Source organism: Pseudochaenichthys georgianus, chromosome 23, assembly GCF_902827115.2.
Source record: "Pseudochaenichthys georgianus chromosome 23, fPseGeo1.2, whole genome shotgun sequence".
NCBI classification, from domain to species: domain Eukaryota; kingdom Metazoa; phylum Chordata; class Actinopteri; order Perciformes; family Channichthyidae; genus Pseudochaenichthys; species Pseudochaenichthys georgianus.
In genome coordinates this window covers 10,759,199-10,786,416 of record NC_047525.1, presented here as the reverse complement: position 1 = coordinate 10,786,416, position 27,218 = coordinate 10,759,199, and the positions used below count along the sequence as shown (strand labels likewise).

The 27,218-nt window shown below is 42.7% G+C and overlaps 2 protein-coding genes across 2 annotated transcripts; both read left to right on the top strand.

The window, feature by feature from the left end:
- Positions 1-225: 225 nt before the first annotated feature.
- golgb1 (golgin B1) lies at positions 226-19,056 on the top strand. The gene is made up of 20 exons (XM_034074859.1): positions 226-1,928; positions 2,728-2,806; positions 2,974-3,144; positions 3,262-3,375; positions 4,271-4,438; positions 4,540-4,662; positions 5,146-5,259; positions 5,473-6,175; positions 6,264-6,340; positions 7,688-7,748; positions 8,096-13,106; positions 13,191-13,602; positions 13,672-13,905; positions 14,414-15,214; positions 15,353-15,546; positions 15,857-16,016; positions 16,263-16,363; positions 16,454-16,525; positions 16,901-16,988; positions 17,088-19,056. Exons 2-20 carry the CDS (start codon positions 2,738-2,740, stop codon positions 17,223-17,225), a joined length of 8,811 nt encoding a protein of 2,936 aa, XP_033930750.1. The 5' UTR covers positions 226-1,928; positions 2,728-2,737; the 3' UTR covers positions 17,226-19,056.
- Positions 19,057-19,862: 806 nt separating this feature from the next.
- hcls1 (hematopoietic cell-specific Lyn substrate 1) lies at positions 19,863-27,168 on the top strand. The gene is made up of 16 exons (XM_034074891.2): positions 19,863-19,972; positions 20,667-20,750; positions 20,834-20,907; positions 21,639-21,762; positions 21,893-22,003; positions 23,212-23,266; positions 23,362-23,472; positions 23,552-23,662; positions 23,745-23,855; positions 23,936-23,991; positions 24,558-24,627; positions 25,297-25,445; positions 25,523-25,660; positions 26,149-26,398; positions 26,740-26,808; positions 26,896-27,168. The coding sequence occupies exons 2-16, from the start codon at positions 20,667-20,669 to the stop codon at positions 27,030-27,032; spliced, it is 1,650 nt and encodes a 549-aa protein (XP_033930782.1). The 5' UTR covers positions 19,863-19,972; the 3' UTR covers positions 27,033-27,168.
- The last annotated feature ends 50 nt before the right edge of the window (positions 27,169-27,218 follow it).

Sequence of the window (27,218 nt, the reverse complement as noted above, 5' to 3'; positions counted from 1 at the left end):
CTTGCACCTTGATGCTTTTTTCCCCAGTATTTATTTTTTCCGTTTTAGCCTATTTTTTGGCTAAAACACTACGTCTATAACACTGTCCTACCACATCATACCAACATTTCTATTGTTCTATATTTAAACTGAAAAACCTAAGTATTATTGCTTAACCATGTGAAGCACTTTGTAACTTTGTTTTTAAAGGTGCTGTAAATAAAAACATTACTATATATTCGATAGAGAATTTTATTGGGATACCACAGTTTAAAACCAAGAAGGCATGGCTGATTGTTGCAGTGACTTATTAAACATAACAGTTAGTGTAATTACTTTAAAAACAATGCAAAAAGCTTTTTGATCTCGGTGACAATACCAAAAACAAGTAAAATAATAAATCCATCATGTCTTAGTGCTTCTGTATGAAATGAAGTCTCACTTCCTAAATATACATTTCTTCCTAAGCAGTATTGTGTTAGTGGTATTTAGCAGATATGTGCAGTTAGTGTTTCCAACAATGCATTCTTAAAACTTCATTAGTCATTCAAACAGACAAATAACACAGATATATACATTGTTAGTGCATAAACTGGAAGCTAAATGAGCTATCAAAATATTGATATTAAAATATATGCACTAATACAAAACAAAAGATAAAAACGTCATTAGTAAATGCAGCTGTGGGTCCTTTTAAAGCAACATTTCACTTCCAATTTTACATTGACATCGACATTTAAAGAATGGTTTAATTCATAGTAGTTGCCTCTGGAATACATTCAGGAGCAGTGTAACTGGCCATAACACTTGCAAAATAGGATAATAGTTTCAGGTTATGACAGGAAAACCACAGGAAGCATAATCTCCACAGGAAGCTCATTGTTCATTCAAGGATTTTCATTACTAATACCACATAAGAATTGGCCTGCTGGACAAAAACAATATATTTTGCAGCAAAATTAAATATGCTTCAGACAGGCACCGATTTAAGAAAATCAACATTTGGCTGGTAGCTTTCAATCAAAAATCCTACACCTGCTGTAGTGCAATAATGAGATTCGGAAGAGGCAACACATTGTACTCTAGTTTGCATTTCCCTGTAATCCATTTGCATTAACAGCAGATATGAGTGACGAAACGCAGCAACACTGTTACCTCACAAATAGAGCAATATTTTTCCAACATTTTGGAAGAGCTTTAAGACAAATTCGAATGATGGAATACACATATTATATTATGTAACCACATAACAAATAGCTATATTTAAAAGCTTAAAAAAGTAAACAGTTATATGTTTTCAGTAAGGCCTCATTGTCCTTCATATTCAGTTTCCAAATCCCCTTCAGGTTCACGGTGCGGTTTTTGTGGTTGTCTCAATTTGGCCTTAGGTGTAGACAACACAGTTAAAATAAGTTTAGTCAATGTTGATGATCCATGTCAGAGCTCGGGCATATCTCTGGCACCTCCACCAGCGACACTTATCCTCTTTCCCCAGTGCAGATATTTGTAGATGGAGTCAAACACTGACACCGTGTAGCGTGCAAACAGGCTGGTCCACTTCACTGCGTCCACCATCCACTGCACTGTGCGCCCCACAAAGGCCACAAACACTGTGGTGTAGTGAAACAGCAGCAGCAGACTCCTCCCAAGCTGCTTGCCATGGTTGATGATCATGATCAAACTTTGTTCATGTCCTGCCATCATTATACTGTTTGGAAGCTAATTTAATGTTTTGAAAAATATATATATTAAATGCAGATAGTCCCTAGAAAGTACACGCCTGTGAATTTGCAGACAGTCCCTTATACACGCAGATCCCGGCTGTCCAATCAGAACACAGGAAATGTTGTTTCCGGGAATGTTTGGTGATGTGGCTATGCTCTGACATCCATCCGAGGAAATATATCACATAAAAAGCAGATACATTCACCTGGAAAGCACTCGAACAGGTGAGTCAAAATGTCCTTCTTTTAAAAAAAAAAGAAGCTCCACCTGTCACTGGGTTGCAAAGTAGAGCTGTCATCCGTCAAGGAGAAAAACTCAGCTGTGCATTTTTTAAGAAGCTGTCCTTATTTACCAGCGTTAGATAGCATTAAGTAGCATTAGCTTACTTACTGTAATTGTGCAAACTACAGCCAGAGTAAACACCGGGTGTCTTGGCACAGTGTCCCCTTCACACTGCTGTTTCTTAATCTTAATATGTGTCTTCTAATTTTTAAAGACACCGTTGTCCAGCCTCTTGCAAAGTTTGCCGTCCATTTTCGCGTTAGCTAGCTATAATCGTTGATGTTCACAAAAAGAGTGACGCAGCCGCAGTGGAAAGTCAGGCTGGTTCGGAGGAAGTCGACTCTGTTCGATCTAACTCGGAGAAGATAGGTCGGGGATCTCTGCCAATGTGTTGCTTTGCACATATTTGCGTGAGGGGGAAAGGCAAATAATTACAAAATATGGGAAAATGTTAGCACAGAATAAGTTGAATAGTTATTTCTGTAAGCATGGTTCTGCAAAATGCCTTTTTCTGAAAATAACAAAATATAGAAAATAATGTAATATTCATGTTCATTCTAAGTTGTTAATATTGTACACAATTGTAACAACACTAAATTCCTGCACAGTTAAAGAAGGAGCCATGAACATGGAATTCTTTAATACACTTATTGACTATATGTAAATAGGAATGAATGTTTTAGAAGCAGATAAGGAAACATTTGACCATCATTACTGATGTTATATTGTTCCCACTCACAGTGGCATCTTTATGTTCAGCCGTCTGGCCACAGTCCTCCAGGAGCTCTCTGGAGAGGAGGGCCAAGATGGAGACCCACAGGTGAGAAAGCAACAGTACAATATGAAAAATCATTATGAAGAGTTTTGCTCAGTGTGTCTTCTACTTTTCAGCTAAAGATGTCTGGTCCAATTTCAGCTGTTTTTACAGGTTCGCTTTACAAAGTTAACCATAACAAATAAACGGACCTTCTCTCTTTCCTTGAGCAGGGCATGCTGGTGCCTCAGCTCCCCGCCGGTGAGGGCCAGGCTCCAGGAGAGTCGGAGGCCCCTGAGGAGGCCTTGGAGAGGCTGGCTCATCTGGAACAACTGGTGGTCCAGCTGAAGGAGCTCATCCGAGAAAAAGACACTGAGCTGTTTGACAAAGATGCAAAGCTCAAGGTAAATAACCTGTGTGTGTGAGTCTGCTATCGAGAGTCCAAAAGTCTCTTAATCGTATTCTTTATGCCAATGTCTTTTATCAATTAGCGCTTATGTTTTTTTGCTTTATATCCACAGAATGGGAAAGACGAAGCTGAGGCCCGCTTCACCAAACTCAAACTGCAGGCCAAAGCCAAGATGGCTTCACTCAGCAAACAGATCACTGAGCTGAAAGGACAAGGAGGGGCACCAGTAAGTTTGAATAAGGCTTAATACAGGGTGCCTACTAGGAATGCACGATATTGGAAAAAACTGACATTGCGATTTTTTTTCTCCCCCTGCGATATATATATTGCGATGTGAAAACATACAGGAATTGAAGAAAAGACCGTTTTTTTCCCGTAAACCATCCTTTCTTGAACTTTCATGCTCTACAATTGGTATTTCTTTAACCATATTGAACCGGATGAAGGATTTTAGTCACCGACGTCTGGATCTTAAGTTATCAGAGCAACAAGCTGAGCTAGCTCGGTTAGCAGCGCCAAACTGCCCTGGAGAAATACATGAAACTACTTTATTCAGTGTTTTTACCTTTAATCACGGGGTCCGTTTGCTTTGATTGTGATTGGTGCATGCAGAGCCTGCATGTCACTCACTCAAGTACCCCTGACATGAGAGCCGCGCAAGTTTTCCTTTTGTAGCAAGTAGCAAAATAATTGTAACATGACGTGTTTGAGTAAATTTGCCTACTTAATATCGCAAGTCCTAAATTAAAAAAAAAATTAAATAAAATTATTTTTTTAAATCGCACGTCCACGCGATGTAAATATTGCGCATGCACATATCGCGATTATCGTCACGACACGATATATCGTGCAGCCCTAGTGCCTACCATGTCGAGTGTAATCCTTGAAAATTGAAAAAAGTACATGGAGAGTGCTGTAAAGTCCTGTAATTTCTTCTTTAAACGTGTGTATGAACACTTCAAATGGTCATGGTTGTATGATAGTAGCAAAACATCCTCCAGTATCCTGTATAGTTCCTATAGTTCATTTACTATATAGACTGAGATATGCCCCTTGTTCACTAAAAACCAACAATAAGGCTCAATGCTTTTATCTGATTCCAACATCTGCTTTGTCTACAGCAGAGTCCAGACAGCTCTTTCACTGGGGCCGGTCCTGCAGTCGAGGAGGAGCTCCAAGAACTGAGGATCAGGCTGAGGGAGGAGGAGGCGAACAGCAGAGAGCTGCAGGAGCGACTCCGGACCACAGGGCAAAGCCTTCAGGACAAGGAATGTGCCCACGCTGAACAGGTGACATGTTTATAGCAACATATAGACATATCGTGTAAAACAATTACAGAGTTCATTCATGATTCTGCTTTCTAAATGAATTCTTGTGCTTTTGTTTTCAGTTGCACAAACTGCAGGCTGTGGTTTGTGAGAAGGACGTGCGTTTCCAGGAACAGATCCAGAAACATGAAGAAGAGCTGCTGGGGGTCACAGCACAGTCTCAGAGTGACGGCCAGCTTCAGCAGGTACAACATCCAAGAGTGCTTTAAATAACTTACATTCAAAGTGAGGATTATATATTTATCAACCCATTTAATCCCTACTCCAAGAATTTGTTTGGTTTTCCTTCTTTTTCTATTCTCTTTTTGTTGATTTGTATAGCTACAACTTAGTAATATGGTGATTATCAATTAGTCTGCTTGTTATTACCGCAAATAAACATAGGTTAATGAAATGTCAATTTAGTTAAGTCCGTTTTTTTTTTTTTACATAAAAACATACATACACCTTCTAGTCCTAACATAGCCGATGAACACGAGCTAAACACTTTACTCTGAAGGAAACGGATAACTGGCAAATCACTGGAATTTGCTTCTGATCATCTTAAGGGGGTTAACACAACAAGCAATGTTTTTTTAGCTTGTAAAATAGCAAATGATGCCCACACATCACAGATTCATTCACCATTAATACAGTCATTTGGTCACTATGTTGTTCTGCTCTCCCAGGCCCTGAATGCAGCACAGAGGCGCTGTGAGGAGCTCGAGGAGGCCTTCAACTCTCGATCCCAAGTGCTGGAAATGCTGCAGCAGGAAGTGAGCAGCGCTGATCAACAGAAACAGGTACGGTTTGGATTTAGTGCATGTGGACTGTTCTGCACACTGGCAGCACATGCAGATGTTGCAATTATTCTTGCTCCTGCTAGATGAAAAGAAAACTGTTCAAACAGACATACCCTCGTCTTGATGGCACAACATTATTATGCATTGTTTGGCGCAGCCTCACAAAACACACCCACTCAAGTCCTGCTTCTCTCTGGTCTAATTTCTGCACAGATCCTGACCGCTCAGTTCCGGCAGATGGAGCAGGAGCTGGCCGAGGCCGCCAAGCAGCGGGAGGAGGAGAGGCAGCAGTGGAGCGGACAGGCCAGCAGTGCCGATGCAGAAGTGGCAGCCCTCAGATCCAGCCTGGAGGACTTGGAAAGGGACAGGGCGGAGCTGGTGAGGCAAGGTGGTGAGCTGGCCGCTTTGAGAGAGGCAGAGCATGGGAATGTGGAAGCTCTGGAGAGGGAGAGGATGGAATTCGCCAGATTGGAGAGAGAGCTGTCTCTGATGAAAGAGGCTGAACTCGCAGCCGTACAAGCCAGCCAGGATGCTTCAGAGAGCGACAGGGCGGAAATACTGCGGCTTGAAAGCGAGCTTATATCCCTGAGAGAGGCTGTTGTTCATTCCAGCGAGGACGCTTCAGAGAGGGGGCAATCAGAAGTAGATAAGCTGGAGCAGGAGCTGGCCTCACTGAAGGAGGAACACGAAGATGCCCAGAAGAAGGGGGAGGTCTTGGCTGAGATTTGGAAACATCTTCGCTTTTTGGCTGTCGAGGATGAGCAAGCAGCAGTGGAAGTCCCCGTCCCTTCTGACCTCTCCCTGTTCCTGGACACTGTGCAGACTATTGAGACACAACTAACCAGGCTGAGAGAGGAACGCAGTGAGAGCGAGGAACGCTGTGCACATCTCACCCACACCATGGAAACCCTTCATGGTAACATCATGTGTTTGTTTATGAAGTTGTGTGTGTTTGTGTCAAGCCTTTTTATTAAGATGCTATAACATGAATCTTCAATTTTCAGATCAACTTGACAGACATACCACAGAACATGAGGAAACCGCTGCCAGGGTACAACAGCTGGAGCATAACCTTATCCCAGTGAGTGCTAAGACAATGTAACTTCTGCTATTTACATATGATCTGGATCCGGATGCATTAGGCTTTTGCATTTATACCTTGTATTTAATCGCTAAAAGTACACTATTAAATTATAACAACTCTCAGTCCTACATTGCGATGGAGTTTATAAGACTGTCCATACTGAAATGGAAAGTTTTGGTTTGCATTCTTTTTTACTAACTTACAGTTGGACATGTTTCTTCAATCGAATGGTAACTTTGTGTGTGCACGTGATTTCTGTACAAAGTGAGAACATTTATAAGTACATATTAGTAGTTAAGTCAGATTTATCTTTAAATCATGATTTGTCAGGGAAGACTAGATTCTCTCTGTCGTTTCTGTCAAAGACATTCGGCCGATAGGAAGAGTTGGGTGACCTGTCAACTCGCTGGTAGGGCTGCTCGATTATGGCAAAAATCATAATCTCAATTATTTGGGTCAATAATTGATATCACGATTATTAAAAACGATTTATTTGAAAACATCCATTTAATGAAAACAAATATTTAAACAGTATGTTTTTAACCGTTGATTACTCTGAACTTTAAGTATAATTCAACTGAAAAACTAATAATAATAAAAAATTAAAACAATTTTATAATAATCATTTTATTTAAATTATGTTGTTTTCATAATCGTTGCAAGCCAAAATCGTAATTGTGATTAAAATACGATTAATTGAGCAGCCCTACTCGCTGGGCAGGTTTTCTTCTTTAATTGTGGTCATGCTGCACGGATCGCAGTCACACTTCTCTGAGGACCGATCACAATGCGAGCCTGGCCACCTACAAATGTGGTCTATCCGGTTTTATCACATTCCAAACAGAGCATTTGGCATGCATTCACACCAGCTATGATTTATAAACATCATGCTAATGCTAGGCTGAAGAATGTAAACTTGTAAATAAGCTCTGTGATGCTCTGCACATGCTTTAACTTCAAATAAATGTTATTGTGGGACTAAAAGCTTGGTATAGGCTGAGGTGTAAAAAGCTAAAGCAGTTCTTAATATCTACAATGTCAGACAGCCGTGTCATTATACTTTCATTGATGTACCGTTTGCACAGTCAGCTTTTATTTTGCGAGTAAAGGGCAAGTTGACTGCTCTTATCCTCTGAAATGAAATGTCCCTTATCCCCTCTGCACTGATCAACTGTTATACCTTACTGTCTTATCCCGTCTTCACTTAAGGCCATATATAGTGCTGACATAGATTTAAGGACAATGATAGAAGCCATGTCAAGCTTTTTAAAGGGTTTCTTTAGTATATGTTTTAATAATAAGGTCAACAAAAATGTAATTCTGCAATTTTTGTTTTTGTTTCAGACACCTGAAAGAGATGACGTGACTGAACCATCGGGCCAGGATTCAACTGAAGCTAAACATGGTACACAAATTGGATTTGTCTTTCCAAGATAAAACTCATACATTAAATGGAAGCATACATACAATCAAACAAATCAAGAGCTCTTGGTGGCTAGGCCACTTTAAAAAAGAAAGATTTGAGCTATAACTTATCAGCCAGTGATTTTTTGCTACATTATACTTCTACTCCACAACCTTTATTTTACAACTATAGTGATTTGCTACTACTACTGCTGTAGATTTTGAGTTCTCTATTTTGTGACAGCAGTTATATAAAATAACAAAATCAGTGTGCCATTCAATTACATTTTGAGAATTCAAGAAGTAACAGACATTTTAAATACCATCTCCTGTTATTGTCTTTCACAGAGCACATACTGGAACTAGAGCAGCAGCTTTTAGAAAGAGACCATGAGCTGCTGGCCTTGCGAGAGTCCCTCAGACAGGCCACTGAGCAGAGCGCCAGTGGGGTTGCATCGTCTGAAAACTACGAACAGACCCCAGATCAGGGTCAGGATGCCGATACGCCCCCCCATGACAGTTCTGCAGCTCTTTCTGGCTTCATGGAGGATTCACGTGACGACGAAACCACCTTAGTTGCCGAAGACACGTCAGTCTTCTCCATGTCTGCTGGTACTGAGAGCAGCCCAGAGCTCATCGGAGACCAGTCTGAGTCCCCGGAAGAATCCAAAGGAGCCTCCTCAGATGAGATGGTGGCCAGTAGTGATTCAGAGGTGGCCCACAGCAGCTGGACCCTCCTGGAAGCTTTGAATCAAGATGGAGGCCAAGAGTGGCCGTCCAACCTGCAGGACTTTAGCCAGCTGCAGTCCTGGGAGGCGACGAGCATGGAGCAGGAAACCTCCACAGTTCAAGTCGAGTCCTCCTCTGTCATTATCAGAGAGACGGTTCAAGTTCACGTGACTCAGCAGAGTTCTTCCACCACAGAGGGCAGCATATCCTCTGGTCAGGTCTTTGCTCAGGCTTTAGCTGAGGAGCTTCAGAAGAGGTACGGTGAGATTCTGGCTGAGCTTCAGGGGCTCAGAGAGGCAGCTGCAGAGTCACAGGAGAACATCAAGAGCTTGGAAGAAGAGACACAGTATCTCACTGCTGCCAAAGAAGAAGCAGAATCCCAGTCCAATAGTTTTGAAGAGGAACTTCAATCCACCAGAGAGGAGATGGAAAAGCTCTCTCAGAACAGCAGCTCTGGGGCGGAGAAATACGGTGTTGAAATGCAGCTTCTAGAAGAACAGATAGACATTTTGAGCAGTGGAAGTACAACTAAGGAAGAGAGGATCCAGGCCCTGCAGGCAGATCTGGAAACAGCTCAACAAGCTTTCTCAGAGCAGGAGGGGCATGTCAGGATGCTCAGTGCTCAGCTGGAGGAAAGGGAGCTCCTCTCCTCTGAGCTCGAAAGGAGACTCCAAGAGATGGAAAACAGCATGTTGGAATACTCTCAGACATCAGAGCTCAACAATGACACTCTATCAAAGAAGGACACGGAGATCAGCGAGCTGCAACTCCTTCTCGGACAAAAGGAGCAAGAAGCGACGGAGCTCAATGACAGTATGTCAGCAAAACTCCTCCAAGCAGAGGAAGAGAAGTTCCAGAGAAATGGTGAAGTCAAATCGCTGAAGGAGCAGATAGTAGACTTTGAGAAAGTCAGAGACGAGAAACCCAAAGAGAGTTCTGAAGACTCAGGCGCTCCTGTAGATGATGAACTCGCTAGTGTGCGAAAGGAGAAAGGAGTGCTGGAGACCCAACTGATGACCACCAAGAAGAAGTTGCAGGCTGCACTTGTGCAACGCAAAGAGCTCATGAAGAAGGTTGCTGATTTCGATGTAGAAGTGAAGACATTGAAAGAGCGAGAGGTTGAAACTCCTGCAGACATCCCAGAGGCAGAACTATCCAGAGGGCAGGAGATCCAGGAAATGGAGGCCAAACTCCTCGAACTCCAACAAACTTTGAGAACCAAAGAAGAGGCGGTTGAGGCCCTCGATCTGAAGATGACTCAACAGGATGGAGTTCTCACTGAAACACTTTCTGTGAATAAAAAGCTAATTGAAGACGCTGAAAACTCTCAGCAGGCTGACGGTCCCCCTGCAATAACTGCGTTACGGTCCCAAGTGGCCTCTCTTGAAGCAGAGTGCGAAACCCTTCAGAAGAAAGTTCAGGAGGCTCAAGAATCTCGCAAGGAAACCATCCGCAAAGCCAAAGAGAAAGACAGGCACCACCGGGAACAGCTGAAGCAGCAGAAAGAAGAATACAGCGAGCTCGTACAACGATCTGAGGAGCAGAGCGCGGAGAGGGAAGGGCTTCTGACTAAATTGAGAGAATTAGAAGAACAAGTGAGCACTGAGCCGCCCAAAGAGGCCAAGCAACTGGCTGAACACATGGAAAAGCAAGCAACAAGTGATTGGGTCCAGGAGGAATGGGTGGATTTTGCCACGTCAGAGACAGATTCATCACAGCCACAAGCCAGTCATCCGGTCCAGCAACCTGCAGAGCAGTCGCTCTTTTCTGAACAGATGGATGAGTCTTTGCAAGCCCTCAGAGGAGACATCCAGAGCGTGCGGATGGCTAACGCAGAGCTCGAGAAGCAGCTGCAGGAAACCCACACCAGTTTGTCACTGAAGGAGGCTGAATTATTGGAATTGGGCGAAGAGCTGCAGGCACTACGAGAAAAGGAAAGACAGATTGACGCACTCTCAGAGGAAGTGAATGACCTCAGAGAAAAGTTTCACCAAGCTGAGGCTCACGCTGAAACCCTGAAAGCAGAGATGGAGATTGCAGCAAAAGCAACATCTGAAGATTCTACATCCTCCATCACAACTCTTCAGGCCGAGGTGGAGGACTTCAAGGAGTTCCTCGACAATAAGAACCTTGAAATCATGGAGCTAGGTCAGCAGCTTAGCGAGCAGAAGTCTCTCATACACTCGATGCAGGACACCGTGTCTCAGAAGGATCAGCTCATAGTTTCTTTACAGGAAGAACTGAATGCTGAGCAAGAAAAATCCCAGAGGTTAGAGGTCGAGGTTCCACAGAAGCAAGAGGAAGAAAAAGACAGCGAGGCAAAGGTCCAGCAGCTCCAAAGGAAACTTCAGGCTGCTCTGATTTCTCGCAAAGAGGTCTTAAAAGAAAACAAGACCAAAAAGGAACAGCTGGCTGAAACTGAGAAGCTCATTAAAAAGCTGAAGCACAAAATGGAGTCCGCTGAAAATGAGCTGGAGAAGCTGAGAGCGGAAAGAGTCAGACTGATTGATGAAGTTGACCGGACATTAGTAGAAAACCAAAGCTTAGGATCGTCCTGCGAGAGCCTCAAGCTGGCCATGGAGGGCATAGTGAGTGAGAAAGACGCCTGTAAGAGGGAAGTGGAGCTGGCCAGAGAAGAGGCCGCCAAAGCCTGCAGAGAATGGGAGGAGAAGGTTCAAGGCATGAAGGACGAGTACGAGACACTGCTCAAGTCGTACGAAAACGTGAGCGACGAGGCCGAGCGAGTGAGGCGAGTCCTGGAAGCCGCCCGGCAGGAGAGGAAGGACCTCGCGACCAAGGTGAGGGCGCACGAGGCCGGGAGGCAGGAAGCTGAGAGGCAAGGAGAAGAGGCACAGAAAGAGGTGGATTTGGTGAAAGACAAAATGAGAAAGTTTGCCAAAGGAAAGCAGCAGAAAATAATGGAGTTAGAGGAAGAGAATGAGAGACTCAGAGAGATGCAGGACAAGACCGTGGTAAAGCGAGAGGGAAGGGCTCTCAAAGCAGAGGCTGAAAGACTTCAGGATGAGCTGGGGGCTTTGAAAGCTGACTTGGATGCTACTGTGGCAGAAAGAGACTCGTTGGGGCAGCAGATTGAGGAACTGAAGGAACAGCTTGCCCAAACAGAACCGATAGAGGACAGTATAACTAATGCAGCTGTTGAAGAAGAAGAGGTAGTCACTGCCCAGCAATCCGGTATAACCATGACCACAGCAGAGCCTGATGAGAGTCAGAATGAAGACAAAGAAAAACCCTTGGAAGAAACACAAGCTGAACAAATAGCTGCAGCGCCTGCACCAGAAAAAGCAGAAATGACTGAAAGTGTTCAAGTTTTATTAGAGGAGCAAATGAGGGAGATGGAAGCAGCTGTCAATGCAGAGAGGGAACTGTGGCAGCAACAGGAGGCTAGACTCAAAGCGGAGCTGGCCTCTCTTGAGCGAGATCTCCAGGAGAGTAAAGAGAAGGAGAGCCTTGTGGCCTCTCTGGAGAAGTGCCTCCAAGAGGGCAAGGAGAGAGAAAGGAGGCTGGTGGAGGAGGGTGCGAAGAGGGAGGCGCAGTTCAAAGTGCTGCTCAGGAGCCTGGAAGCCGAGAAGGACAACCTGGAGGAGCGTCTGATGAACCAGCTGGCCCAGCTCAACGGCAGCATCGCAGACTACCAGCAGGAGGCGGCGGACAACCGGGAGCACTTGGCCGAGCTGCAGCGGGAGGTGGAGCGGTTGGCGAGGGAGCGGGCCGAGTTGGAGGCCGAGGCTCAGAGCGAGAGCGACCGGGCCGCCAGGCTGGAGGAGGACATGAGGCAAGCACAGAGAGAGAGAGCAGAAGCAGAAGCAGAGTCTGGGAAGCAGAGGGAGCTGGAGCAGCAGCTGAGGTCCGCTCAGAGGGTCAGGGAAGGCAGCCAGAGCAGAGCGCGGCAGCTGGAGGAGCTGCTGAGGGAGAAGCAGCTGGAGGTCCGGCAGCTGCAGAGGGACTGCATCAAGTACCAGGAGAGGATCAGCGAGATGGGTAGAGACGCTAAGGCGCTGCAGCAAGGTTACAACGAGCTCCAGAATAAGCTGGAACAATCCCAACTGGAGACTTCTAAAACTCTAGAAGACCTGAAAAGGACAGAAGCAGAGTTGGATACCTGTACATCTCAGCTGGATGAGGCCCAGAAGCAGGCACGCGTAGCTATGGCGGAGAGGAGTACCATGGAGCAGAACGTCCAACAGAGAGAGGCCTCGATGAAAGCAGAGGCGGAGCAGACCCTGGACTCTGTGAGGTTCAGACTCGGAGGCGAACTGAAGGAGATGGAGCTGAGACTGGACGAGGTGGACAGAGAGCGGGACAAGGAAGAGGAAGCGACCCTAGAGGCCAGAGAGGTCGCAAGAGCAGCCGAGAGACGAGCCCAGGAGCTGCAGGCCCGCCTGGACGAGTCTCTGGCCAGGTTAGCTGCCTTCTCGCGCTGCATGTCCTCACTGCAGGACGACCGAGACAGAGTTTTGGACGAGACCAAACAATGGGAGACTCGCTTTAGTGACTCTCTGCAGGGTAAGGAGGCCGAGGTGCGGGAAGCTGAGACACGAGCAAAGGATCTGACAGAACAGCTTCAGAGAGAATCTGCTCTGAAGCAGCAACTTCAGCTATCAGTTGACAGGTAAAAACGTCCTCTTCCATTTTTCCTTGATTGTATTTTTGCTTTTTAGCTTAAAACTTACAAGATTTGTTTTCTTCTTTTAAGGCTGGAGAAGGCAGAGAGAGATTTGAAGCTGAAACTGGAAGGGGAGGAAAAGAAAGTGTCAGAGAGCCAAGCCGCCCTAGAGGAGGTGAAAAACAAGCTGCAGCAAACCACATCCGAGCTGCAGGCTGCACAAAGTGAAGCTCACGCTCTGAAAAGAGAGGCGGAGAGTCTCAACCAGAGGGCCAGAGCTCTGGAGGAGGCTGTCGGGCGGCTGCAGGGTGAAGTGGACCAAGCCAGGACAGAGCTGAGTGAGCGGGAGGCCGAAGAGAGGCGGCTGTGTCTGAGCGTGGAGCAACTGGAGACAGACCTGCGCTCCTCTAAAGCCCTGACGGAGAGTCTGCAGACTGAGTTAAATGAGAAGGAAAGGAGAGAAGTGGAAATGCTGGGAGAGAAGGAGCATGCTGTTGCTCAGGTATTTATAGGTTTTTATCTCCAGCATTCCCTATATTGTTCACTCCTCATGGTTGTTTTTGTTCCCCAGGCTGCAGAGGAGGCTAGAAAGGAGGCCGACGGCAGGGCAAAGGAAGCTGAGGAGGAGCTGGAGCAGAGGAGAGGGGAACTGAGGGATCTGGAAGAAAAACTGCGAAAGGCTGAAGAGGAGAGCAATAACAGGAAAACCAAACTGGACTCTTTCATGAAGGCCATGGGCTCCCTGCAGGATGACAGAGACCGAGTGCTCAACATGTACAAACAGCTGGAGGAGAAACACCTGCAGGTAACACACACGAACCTAAAGCTTAGAGTATTGGTAGTAATGTAATACTTCACAGGAACTGGAAAGAATTGCTCAAAGCTGTTAGTTCCTGAGCACTCTTCACAAGCTCTCCTTGTTTAAGAAGCAATAATGAGACGCAGCAAAAGGGAAATGATTCTCTGAGTTACACATTAGTTCATACCTTTTCTTTTCTGTATTAAAATCCTGACATCTGAAGTGTTTGAGGGATGGTAGCTTGACTAGTAGATATAGGTTGTATTTTAATCCTAAATACTCCAAACATAGTCTCAAAAATAATCCTGCAAAAAATGTTGTAACTTTAAGTATTATTAGAACATATGGCTTAATTCCTATGAAGTTTAAGACACGTTTCTGCAAACCTTTTAGACAACCAAAAGATGTCAGGCACAGAGAGCTTGTAATGGTGCTTTTGATAGACCCTTTCATTCATGTTTTCTGTGAGTTGTATGCCCAGCTGATGATATAGGAATGTTGTTGTGTGTGTCAGGTGATGCTGGAGAAGGACGGTCTGATCCAAGAGGCGGCAGGGGAGAACAACAGCCTGAAAGAAGAGCTGCGCTCTCTGCTGGTCCAGAGAGACGACCTGTATGCTGAAAGGTCTCAGCTGTCTGCTCAGCTCCACGGCTACCGCGATGAACTGAACCAAGTCCTGAGCATGAAGGACTCGCAGCACAAGCAGCTTCTGGCAGCTCAGAGAGCGCGCATTGCGGAATTAGAAAGTCAGGTAAAGAGTGTAATCAGAGCCGGAGAGATGAGAGTGGGAGCAGTGAAAGTGGAAAGGGAGGCTCTAAGCCAGGCTGCACCACAGGTGATGGATGCTCCCGGTGCAGAGGTGGAGAAGCTAAGGGAGCAGCTGCAAGCAGCCAGAGAGCAAGTGGAGGCTTTGGAGGAGAGATTACAGAAGGAGAGACAGGAGCAGCAGGGCAGGAGCAAAGAGCTGTCAGAGCTGCGATGGGAGTCGGGGGTGATGCGGACAGAGTCAGAGAACGCTCAGGAGAGGGTGGCAGAGCTGGCCAGAGACCTGCTGGCTGTGGAACAGAGTCTGCTGGCAGAGAGAGAGATGACCACGCAGCTGAGAGCAGAGAACCAGTCCTTCTCAAAGGCCATGGCCTCCCTGCAGGACAGCAGGGACCAGGCTCTGAACAAGGCCCAGGACCTGAGCCTGAGACTGGAGGAGGTGAGTAAAGCAGGGGGCGTCCCAGTACCCAGCAGCCCCGGGGGCTCCACTGGAGAAGTGTGGGGTCTGAAGAATGCTCTGCAAGCCTTGCAGAATGACAGGGAGAGACTGGTGAGTTACATGTCTGACAAATACATGTAAATATTATGGACATCACAAATCTCCTGGCAAAAACATATGATATTTGTGGATTTTCATTGAAATCTATTCCAACATCTATTTGTTCTCCTTCCTTCTCTTTGTGTGCAGCTGGAGCAGCTTCAGACACAGGCGACTGAGCTCAAGAAGCTGAAGTCAGAGCTGGCTCGACTTGGAGCCGGAGAGCTGATTAAAGTCAGCCAGGAGCTGTATGAAGAGAGGAAGAGGAATGAAGACATGCTCAGTATCATCATGCAGCTGGAGAATGTGGCGGAAATGGGCAAACGGCAGATAGAAACTCTCAGGTGAGAAACACAGAGAAAAGCAAAATGCCACAAGAATGTTTCAAGGTTCGCGGCAAGACCTTAATTAGACTTCAAATGTATGAATCTTAAAATAGGACCTTAATTGGTTTTATAAATGTCTTTAATCCGTCTCTCAAAAGTCTATATAAATGCTAAGACATGGGAAGAAAGGTTTGATGAATCACAATGTTGCTTTTTTTATTATTAAGAAAATGCCACACATTAATGCCATACGTACCAGGATACTAGAGGTGTAGGAACCCTGCTTTTCTGTTTGTGAATGAATATGAATTTGTCTTGGTCTTATCAGACTAGAGCGTATGGACTGGATGGCTCAGGCGGAGCAGCTGAAGCAGCAGACCCTCACCACTCTTTCAGAGAGAGACCAACAACTGCGGCAACTCAGCGCCATGCTGGAGGAGGCCCGCACTCAGAAGCCCAAGCTCCAGCAGGAACACTATCAGAGAGAGGTATACAGCTGCTGCTACTTCTGACTGCAAACTGGAACATTATAGATGTGTGTGTCCTTAATAGATGGTTCCACATCTCACTTTGGGAATAATAATTGGACTTCAAGTTCTTAGAAATATTTGACTTTGATCCAACACTCTCCAGAAATGTGGCTTGCACAAGGTTTGATTTAAACCTATGAAATCTACAGAACATAGGATAAGGATGCTTCATATAACGTGGATCCTTTCTAATCTTTTGTTCAGGGAACAGAGGAAGTGGACAGCGCTCCCGGAGCCCCACAGGAGCGTAGCAGCCTGTCAGACAGCCATGCATACGTAGCCGAGGTCAAAGAGCTGCAGGGAAGGTAATGCAGAGGTCAAGCTTGACCTGAAACACTATTTAAAAGATTAAGGATAACATTTACGGATACTAATCCATTTCATTCTTACCTCAGGCTAGATCAAGAGATGCAGCAGAGAGTGGCTGCTGAGGAGCAGCTGATGGCCACACAGGATCAACTCAAACGGTATGAAAAGTGATGCAAGATAAAAGACAAGGGAACTTAAAGCAATACTTTAATGTTATACTGTATATATGATCAAATCACTATGTAATGTAAAATGGATTGCTTCTAAAGACAATTAGCTTTTTTCAATCCAAAACAATGATACCTAGTTATTACAATAGAAGAACTTGATAAACATGATCACAAAATTGCTTGTTATTGTTAATTATTATGTGTTTAACGTTGAGTGAATGATCATGATTTGTAATCGCAGTTAATAAACAGTGCTTCAGAATATTTGTTCTGCATCTCTAAAAAGTGAATCTTTAAGCTCTCATAAATGTGTTTTAATTGACCAATTATCACCACTAACATCGGTTTTATTATTATTATTAGTCACAGCCAGGGTACATGGCACTCGGCACAGGAGGAGGATCACTCGGAGACGGCTGTTTTTATCGAGCAGGAAGGAGCCGTCCCTCGAGTAAGGCTCCCTCTAATGTCCCCTTCCACCTCATTTGTCAAAGTAACTATAATAATACAGACGTATGAGCTGGATGTAACCTTGTCCTCTCTCCTGCAGGCTCGGAGAGGCGGCCCCAGCTTGATGCGGATGCTGCGGGGGGCTTTCTGCTCCCGCCAGCGCACCCCTCTGCTGCTCAGCCTCTATCTGCTCACTGTGCACATCCTGCTGCTGCTGTGTCTGGGCGGGCTCCTCTGAGAACCGCTCCCTTTAAACACCTGACCAATTGGATCTAGAGTTAGAGAAGAGGGGAAAGGAAATCTTGACGCAAACCTAGCCCAAGCCATCCATCTGTTTTCATTTTTAATGTCATCAATTATAAAAAGTTGTCTAGGAGGCTCTCCACACACACATTGCACTTTACAGGACTTAATGCTGCATTCATGCGCCCCTCGGATAATCCACAGAGTTGGGAAGTCGTTCTTCTGCCTTTATTAGCTTTCAGTCGTTATGTGAAAACTACAACGCGTTTTGAGTGATCAGAAGACTAGAAAGACTTAATAAAAAGTCCATTTAACAATTACCAACATGGACGTTACAGAGACAATTTAGTATTTTATTAATTCGATAGAGCACGACACGCTGATAGCAGTATATTTTTCCTGTCACTTCACGTGAACAGCAAATTACGGTATAACCATGTTACAAATAACATAGGAGCAGACATCGATAAGCAATGTGTTAATTATTTAAGTTTCTTACTGTATCACAACTTTTACTTCTGTAAAATGTTACTGCTTTAGATATGAGCGTTGTTGTCTCATGACATGAGATTATGAAGTTGTGTACCGTCCTAAAAGAACGCAGCATTCATATTTTATCCAAAGTACTTAAATGTATTTAGTTTTTTGTTAATGGTTTTAATTATGTTGCTTGTGTATGGCTTCAAGGGAAACCCGAGAAGGAAGGAAACGGGAGATTAAGTTTGCTTTCTGAAGTGTGTCATGATGGTGTTCTTTGTGCCTTTGTATTGGATTTAAAAGGGTCACTTCAAGTACGGACTTACCAGTTTTGTCAATTTTACCGATTTCTATTGAAATGTTTGGCTGTTGAGTGATGGAAATCTTCCATCCACTTCCAGTGAACTAGCGTATTTGTCAAAATGTCCAACTGTAATTTGAAGATGGCTTGAGGCTCAGGACATGCTGTTATAATCCAGTCTCTTCCTATTCTACTCATTTCATGCACAAAATTGGAGCACAGTGCAATATTTGCTCATACACATTCCTGTAGTGTGTTTCCTTTTCTTTTCCTCTTATATAAATCACGAGAAAGGGGAGCATTATAGTGATATTTGTTATTATGTACGTAAGGTGGAAGTGGGTATTCCCTCCTAACATATCCAATAAGATCCCCTCCCCATCCAGGCTTCTGTTGCACAGATTTAGATTTGACAGTTTGCTCTGTAGTTTTTACAGCAGGTGAACAATGTTACCGCAGTGTGGATCCATTCCAGAGGAGAAAGACTGCCGTGTTTCCTATCAATATCCATCCCATTATAATCCACTCTAATGTAGCATCATTTAATGCCATAGCAATCAGAATGATCCACATGTATACTGACTTCATCCTCTTGATTCCTGTTTATTTAATCGCTCAGTGTTGGTGAAGGATCTGTGCGCATTTGCTTTTAACGTTTATGTTCTTCATGTGTTACACACTGAAATATACTTACTGTAAATAACTTTAAAAAGGGCTGTATAGAAAACTAAAATGTAATAAAAGTGATGGTGGTTTAGATCAGGGACAGATCTTGTCAAGCATTAATTATTTTTCTCATTTGTGTAGAAAAACCACATTGGTATATTTTAAATTACTGTAGAACTTTTGTCAGTTAATGGTTTTATTTAATTCATAAAATTAAAACAACGTTATCCGATGATTGAGCAAACATTTATAAATGTTGAAGTGACATAACTGTGATATTTTAACAATTGAACTGCTGGTTTTAAAACATAATGCTTCTCTGTGGGACTTTTTGTTAAGTTACTTTCACTTTCTTTTAGCACAGAATAAAGATTAAACACATCAGCTGTGTCTGTCTGTACTGATGTCAGTGAACTTAAAGATGGAAGTTAAAATGAGTATTATGTCTAAGTCAATAAAATAGAGCCAGTGGGTATGAAAAACAGGTTCAGCAACGTTTTACTTAATTGTTCATGCAGAATTTTACAATTCCTGGAGGGACATTTAATCTATTGCCTTCAAATAATTTGCTTTTATTTGCCAGAATTTAAGAGAAAAAGGAATTAACTGTTCAGCTACTTTTTCACACAAAATAATTTTCATGACGTCTGAGCCCAATTTACGATGCTTTTTTAACAGCAAAAACAACAAACATTTCCTTTAATGTGTAGTCACTATGGTCAGCGAGTACTTAGAGATATTATTACCCAGTTGTTTCCTAATACTGTGTATGGTGTGTGTCTGCCCCCCAGTGTTACTTGTAACTACACCACAACCTGCTAAATCACAAAGCTGACAAATTCTGTTTATAAAAGGACTCTCAAGGTCAGAAACTGTAACTAACATAAGAGCCCATAATTATTCATGCATTTAACTGATTGTGTTTTACACCATTAGTGCTAGCAGCCCCTATATATCCTTAAACTCCACATTTACTCTTATCACCACTTTCCGTGAGCACTTGAATGCAGCACTTCTTACTTCTTTTTTTTTTTTTAAAGGTCTCCTACAGAAATCCCTTGATTTATATATTGTATTAAATATTGAATACTAAAATAACAAGATCCTGTAATGTTATAATTTAAAGTACGATAAAAATAGACGACATTATTATTATTTACATCAACGCACGTTCACGTCCCCAAGATCCGCGTTCACTTGTCGCCCATTAAACTGTCACCACTTGACTGAAGAACTTCAAGAACACTGTCGGTTTAACATCCACTTAAACACGGATATAATACCCTGACAACTCAAAGGTAATGTTATTTTGTTTACTTCAAACTTACTATAAAAAGCATAGGTCTATGTGCTTTTATTTTAATCACCTTTAAATGTCATTAAGGAAGTACATATTGAGACGTAGTTAAAGGCAATGTACTGTAAACCGTTAGGAAAATGCGACATGGGTGACTTAAAAAACTGCAAAAAGAATACTGTAAGATAGGAAGGGCTAACATTTAATGTATTTTATTATCTTAATATGCACCTGTATGGGCAACATATGTTACAATGAACAATTATAGTAAAAGGGGCAATTGCTAACTTCGCATTTATTAAATGAATAAAGAGAATACTGTGTTTTCCTCCATTGAGAAACAATGTTATATCAGTGTGTAACTTGTAAGCATTACAGGAAGTATTTCTTTTAAATAATATGTTATCATGATACTGTTTCTTTTGTAGTTGAGTGTCTCTTTACTTTATAGAAGTACTGCAGTGTGTTCCATTATGGGGAAATGAAGCTTTGTGTTGAGAATAACTTCCCTTTTGACACTTCACCAAACTGTGTTCATAGCTTGTGGCTGCACATTACTTATTTTTAGTTATTATGTTAATAAAAAGTGCTCAGTGATAACAGTTTTTAAAAATATAACAAAATATTTCCAGATGTGAACATATGATGACTCAGAAACTGTCTTCAGTGTGGCTCCTGGTGTTTTACTTCCCCAGATGTGGAAGGCAGTCGTGGGCCACAATGTGAAGGTGAAGGTGTCCACAGAGGGGGACGACTGGGAGACAGACCCTGACTTTGAGGTACTGTACACTTCCTGCAGATATGTGAATCACTGTATAAAGGTGTGTGCGTCACTCAAACCCTTCCTGGTTGTGTGTTTCAGAATGATATATCCGAGCAGGAGCAGAGGTGGGGAGCAAAGAGTGTGGAGGGTTCAGGGCGGCAGGAGCACATCAGGTAGGAGATGCACACCTCCTGAGCGATTCTTTGCACTATGTAGAGAAATGCAGGACAGAAATGGTGCTGTGTAGCAACAGGAAGAGGAAGTGAGAGCAGAGCACAAGTCGCAGGCAGTGAGTCTTTCCTAATATGGGTAATATATGATGGTGACTATGTGACAGTGACAGTCACTTTGAATAGGTGGGACTATAAATACAAGCAGTGGTGCTGAATAGGCCTAGAGATGGCTCAAAGATGTCTTTACTTACCGCTAATTCACACTTTCAAGAGTTTATAAGGTGTTATTGCTGTTGTGAATCATACCTTCAGCTGTTCATCATACAACATGACACTGTATTTATCTTTTTATGTTGTATATTCTTCAGGTATACAAAACCTGTACAGTATCTGTTCCAAAATATTATCTATAAACAACTTATTTACATGAATAACTTATTAGGAAGTGTTGCATTTACACCATCAGTTACGGAGATGGGTATTTCCGAGATTGAAGTAATATATTTTGGATAAGAAAATAACATTTATCTAAGATTAAAGCCTCAAATATCAGAGAAGAAAACAGGAATGCCACCCCTATCTCTCTTTTCCCATGAATGTAAGACTTTGTATTTCTAATTATATCCCCCTCCCCAATCCTGCTTAGTTTTTTCTACGACAGATGTTTTTATCATTGTTTGTACCGCTGTGCTTCTCTGTGTCAGTGTGTTTGACCCTGTGTGACCTCCCAGTATTGCAGATCTCAGAAACAAAGTGGCTGCGGAGCACGAGCAGGGGAAGAAGAAGGAGCACACTCCCAAAGCCTCGTACGGATATGGAGGGAAGTTTGGAGTCGAAAAGGACCGAATGGACAAGGTTAACACATTTTTGACACTCAAAACATCATGATAGGATTCTCTTATGTATTGCCAGATTCAATGTAGGTCATCCTTCGCTCCTACAAACTGTAGGCTGGATTGTTTACATTTATATCTCTGTTTTTAAGGCGGCGTTGGGGAACGACTATGTAGCACAAGTGGAGCAGCACTCCTCTCAGAAAGATGGGGCACAAGGTTTCGGTGGGAAATACGGTGTTCAGAAAGATCGAGTCGACAAGGTGAGGAGAAGAAGAGACTTAAAAAACATCCGTTCTTATCTGATTTGATTATTGTTACTTCATCTGGATGTTTGACCTTCACTGAATGAATTGCACTCAAATAAGTTTCTAAATCTCAGTTGAACCCGTGTAACTACTATCATGATTTGATTTTAGGCATAAAAACATGTCTGGGAATGAATCGTACACCAACAAGTAACTTTCACACGTGTGATGTGGAAACATGATATTAATAATTGAAATAAGGAAGAACAAATATGTAATGTAAGAATCTATATCCGTTTAGTTCAGCTTTTCTGTTAAAACCATATCGGACACAAATGATCATTTAAGTGTTTTCAAACCATTCAAAGCACTTAATAAAAGGTAGGTACGATACAATATTACTTTAATAATCAGATCAAGTCTGACATTTCACTTGGGTCACAGCAGATCCATTTGCAACATTAACAAGGACAGGTATTAAGACAAGAAAAGCAAACATTTAACATAACATCAGTGAGAGAAACATGCTCAAAGACCCTTCAGCATGCATTTGACCTGGGATTTAGCTCTGTATTTACTGTTAGAATGGACTGGTTTATGTTTATTAAGGATCCCCATTAGTTTTTGCTCTTGACAAAAGCTACTCTTCCTGGGGTCCGACACTTAAAACAATACAACAATAATACAACAATGATACAACAACATTCAAGACATAATTCCTGACATCATTAACAACATCACCAATATCATTAACCATTTCCAACATCATCAACAATCTCATCCACTTTCAATATCAATCTCAATCTCAGCCAAGGATGAGTGCACAAGACACCCAGCAGTACAAAGCATGAGATCAAATTAAGTTAGGGTTCACAGCTCACAAGGGTACATGGTCATTAGTAGATGGCCCTTCAATCTCTTCTTGAAAGAGGCTCTGGGCTCTATTTCAGCAAGGTAGTTTGAGTTCCATTCCTTTATAGCTCTATAAGACACAGAAGATGTGTCCTGGGTTTAGGTGCCAGTAGATGGCCTGATGTAGCTTGTCTAGTCTTATGGTCATGCTCGTCTCTTAAACTGGTGCACATTGGAGAGCTTCAGTCTGACTTTATTAAAGCGAGGGACCCTGTATCTCCGATTAATGGCAACAATGAACATTCGCTGTTCAGAACAGAAGGGGTCTTTAAAGAATAAATAACCTTAAATGCAACTTTGTTTCTGTGCAGTCGGCCATGGGCTTTGAATACAAAGGAGAGGTACAGCAACACACATCTCAGAAAGGTAACATTAAAGGGGCAATTTCATCTACAGTACAATATTTGTACTTTTGTTAACTAATACCTCACAGAATTTCCTCTACAATCCACATGTTTTAGATTACTCAAAGGGATTCGGAGGAAAGTACGGTGTGGAGAAGGAAAAAGTGGACAAGTCAGCTTTGGGGTACGACTACAAAGGCCAGACAGAGAAGCACCAGTCACAAAAAGGTGAGCTGACTTTGTAGCAATAATCAGTTTTGACACATTTTTTGTGACATTTTCTTTATATTGCACTTTATTTCACCAGATTATGCTAAGGGGTTTGGAGGAAAGTACGGCGTGGAGAAGGAGAAGATGGACAAAACCGCTTTGGGGTACGACTATAAAGGAGAAACAGAGAAGCACCAGTCACAGAAAGGTCCGTGATAGTTGTTGCATTCGTCTGTTTTCACACCCTTTGTCCATGATTTCTGATCAGTGTTTATTTATTTAATGTACAGATTATTCAAAAGGATTTGGAGGGAAGTTTGGTGTTGAGAAGGAGAAAGTGGATAAAGCTGCTTTGGGCTATGATTATAAGAGCGAGACGGAGAAACATCAGTCACAAAAAGGTAAGGAGACATCCACATGTGTGTATTTTAAAATATAATGTAACTATAGTACGTCAGGCTGATCAAATGGATCTGTTTAGATTATTCAGCAGGTTTTGGAGGTCGTTATGGAGTTCAGGCTGACCGCATGGATAAGGTCAGTATTACAGCTGCAACTGTTATTTCACTTTTTTTTTTTTTTCTCTTGTAAATGATTATAGGTTATTATTTAAACTTAAATAAAATGGTAGTGTTGGCATGTTGATGTTACATTATTGCCATTACTGGCATTAATATATTTAATTTTATCTTTATTTAGTACAATTGTAACACAAATTCTAGCCTTTTTTAGTCATTTGAATTGGTGGGCGTTAAGGCTGTAATTCACAGGTAATAAAGGCTTGTTCAAGCTTGCTGTGGATGTATGAAAAAATCAATATACTGTATATAGAAATATGAATTAATATGTGTGTAGCATGGAGAGTGGTGTGTGAGGCTTGGCAGAATATATCTGTTTTAGTGTAGAGGACATATTTTTGTGCAAACTGTGGTATTTAATTGGCTGAGATAAAGCTATATTGTGGACCCATACATGAACCATTTTAGTTATTAACTTATTATTCCTGCACATGTCGGTATGGCCAAATGTAACATAGTTAATGGTATATATTGAATCTATATGGACTTTTGGAAACACATACTTTCTCTATTGATCTCTTTCAGAGTGCAGCCGGCTTCTCAGACATGGACTCCCCTTCCTCTGCGTATGAAAAGACACAACCATTAGAGGCCTGTAAGTCAATTTTTCCACTCACTACAATACACTCTACTGCGCCATCTTTCTGTGAACAAATAAAGCCACCAGCGATAAGGTGTAACCATGATCAAACATCTAAAGCAGTGTTTCTCAAACTTTTTCATTCCAAGGACCACTTTTTAACCAATAAAAAAACACTCGCGGACCACCTAACTCCACAAATATCAAAAGACACAGCGTTTGTCTAGAACAGATTACAAATCGCCTGAAAATGGTACAAACAAGTGGCAACATGTGTGATGAAGGTGTTGCGCTGGGCTATATCATGCAATCGAAGGTGAAACTTAACCTCGCTCCATTGCGGAGATATTCCCGCGGAAAACTGAAATTTATTTATTTATTTCAAATGTGAAATGTTACCAATATACTCACGGACCACTAGTGGGCACTCACGGACCACCAGTGGTCCGCAGACCACACTTTGAGAAGCACTGATCTAAAGTAACGGACAGAGAATCGGCACTTTTGAAACAGGGCTGAAGCAGAGGGGATTATGGGATGCTGCAATGATCTGTTTGGTGTTTGGAGCCAAACACTTCAGAGACATGTTTTGTATATTTCTGAGACATATTATATATTGATGAAAAACAGTATAATCGGGGACCTTTAAGCCACATTCATATATTTTTGTATCTGTTTCTGCAGCAAGCGCGGGCGCAGGGAAACTGAAGGCACGTTTTGAGAACATGGCGAAGGCATCAGATGAACAAGACAAGAAGAAAGCAGAAGAAGAGAGAGCGAGGAGACAAGCCAGAGAGAGCAAAGAGCGCGAGGCTGCCAAACGCAGACAAGAGGTAACACACTGTCAACATTATATTAGCAAATAAACTAAAGGTTAATATGCGTGTTAATGAATGTGTGTTCCCTGTAGGAGGAGAGCAGAAGAGAGGAGGCAATCCGTCCACCACCTGTTCCAGATGTGGCTCCAGAGGTGGAGGATGAAATGCCGCCACCAGATATCCAACACCACATGCCAGAGATACAAGAAATACCTGAACCAGAACTAGAGGTAAGACACTGATTCAAACAAATTATACTAAACAAAAGATTCATCCATATTTTTGTTAACGAATCCCAACTATTTTGATTAACGACTAATTTGCTCATGCTTAAATTGCAGAAGATGCTGTTATTAGCGTCTCTCTTATAGAGAGTTCCTGCGTTTCTCTGTTTTACATCATTAAACGGAATATAATAGGCTTATGTACTGCCAAAACCAGACCTTGCACTTTAGAAACATAATGTTTTTCACTGTTTTCTAACATTTTAAGGACACTATTCTGCAGATTCATTAATGAAATTAGTTACTTTAGTTCTGGCTATCATCTCTGTTTGTAACTAGGGAAATATTTTGTTCACATAGAATCGTTAAAATTGTTTGAGAAATCTGGAAAACACAGAACAGACGTACACTGAGATTAGGTGATATACTAAAATCCTAAAGTCACCTCCAGGATTTGAGAACATGAAGTTGAAGACATGCTGTGATGTTTTCAGGAGGAACCAGTGTATGAGGAGCCCCCGGTGCTGCCCCCGCGCTCAGAGGATTCCAACTCCCTGGAGGCCCACCCACCCCCCGAGATGTTTGCAGATGTGGAGGAGGAGGAGGATGAGGGAGAGTACGAGGAACTCGCTGACCCGCCTCCTCCTGGACCCCCAGGTCTGTCTGCAGATATGGAGGAGGATGAGGAGGAGGATGAGGGAGAGTACGAGGAACTCGCTGATCCACCTCCTCCTGCGACCCCAGGTCTGGTTGGGAGGGTTACTTTAAAAATGGAATCCGTTACAATGACTAGTTACATGTCACAAAATATAATCTGTAACCAAAATTGAGTATACCAATATATAAGTAATGTAACCTAATCCTACCTTTTGGATTACCTCAATATCAACACCTGCTAGTATTCTCTATTTTTTTTTTAACAGTAATCTGATAACCTATTTATTTAATGTAACTGCATGGGAATAGTTACCTTCTTTTGCATCCTGATTGATACGTAATCTCGTTACTCCCCAAGCCTGGCAGTCAGTTACACGTCAAACCTTTGATTTATAGAACAAATATTAATTTCTATGTTCCCTTCACAGCCGACGATAATGACTATGAAGACCTGTCGACTGGCCAGACGGCTGTAGCAATTTACGACTACGAAGGAGGTATGACACTTTTCAATTCTTCATTTTTTTGGACATTTCATTATATCTCGACATTTGTGAGAACAAATCCTCTTCTTTTCCACACAGAGGCTGGTGATGAGATCTCCTTCAACCCAGATGATGTCATCACCAACATCGAGATGATTGACGAGGGCTGGTGGAAGGGACATTGTCGCGGTCGCGTTGGTCTCTTCCCCGCCGCGTATGTTCAGCTGTCGCAGTGAGGAAATTATCAGGGAGGTTTTGAACAAGCTTAACTTAAACAGTTATGTTTCTAAGGATGTGCAGCAAAGGGAAATATAAGTTTTTATAGAATAAATCACACAATAATAAATAATAAAATGGCTTCTGCTGAGACGATTTCTTTATTTTTATTGTGTAATATCTACCTTCGGGTCAGTGTAATTGAG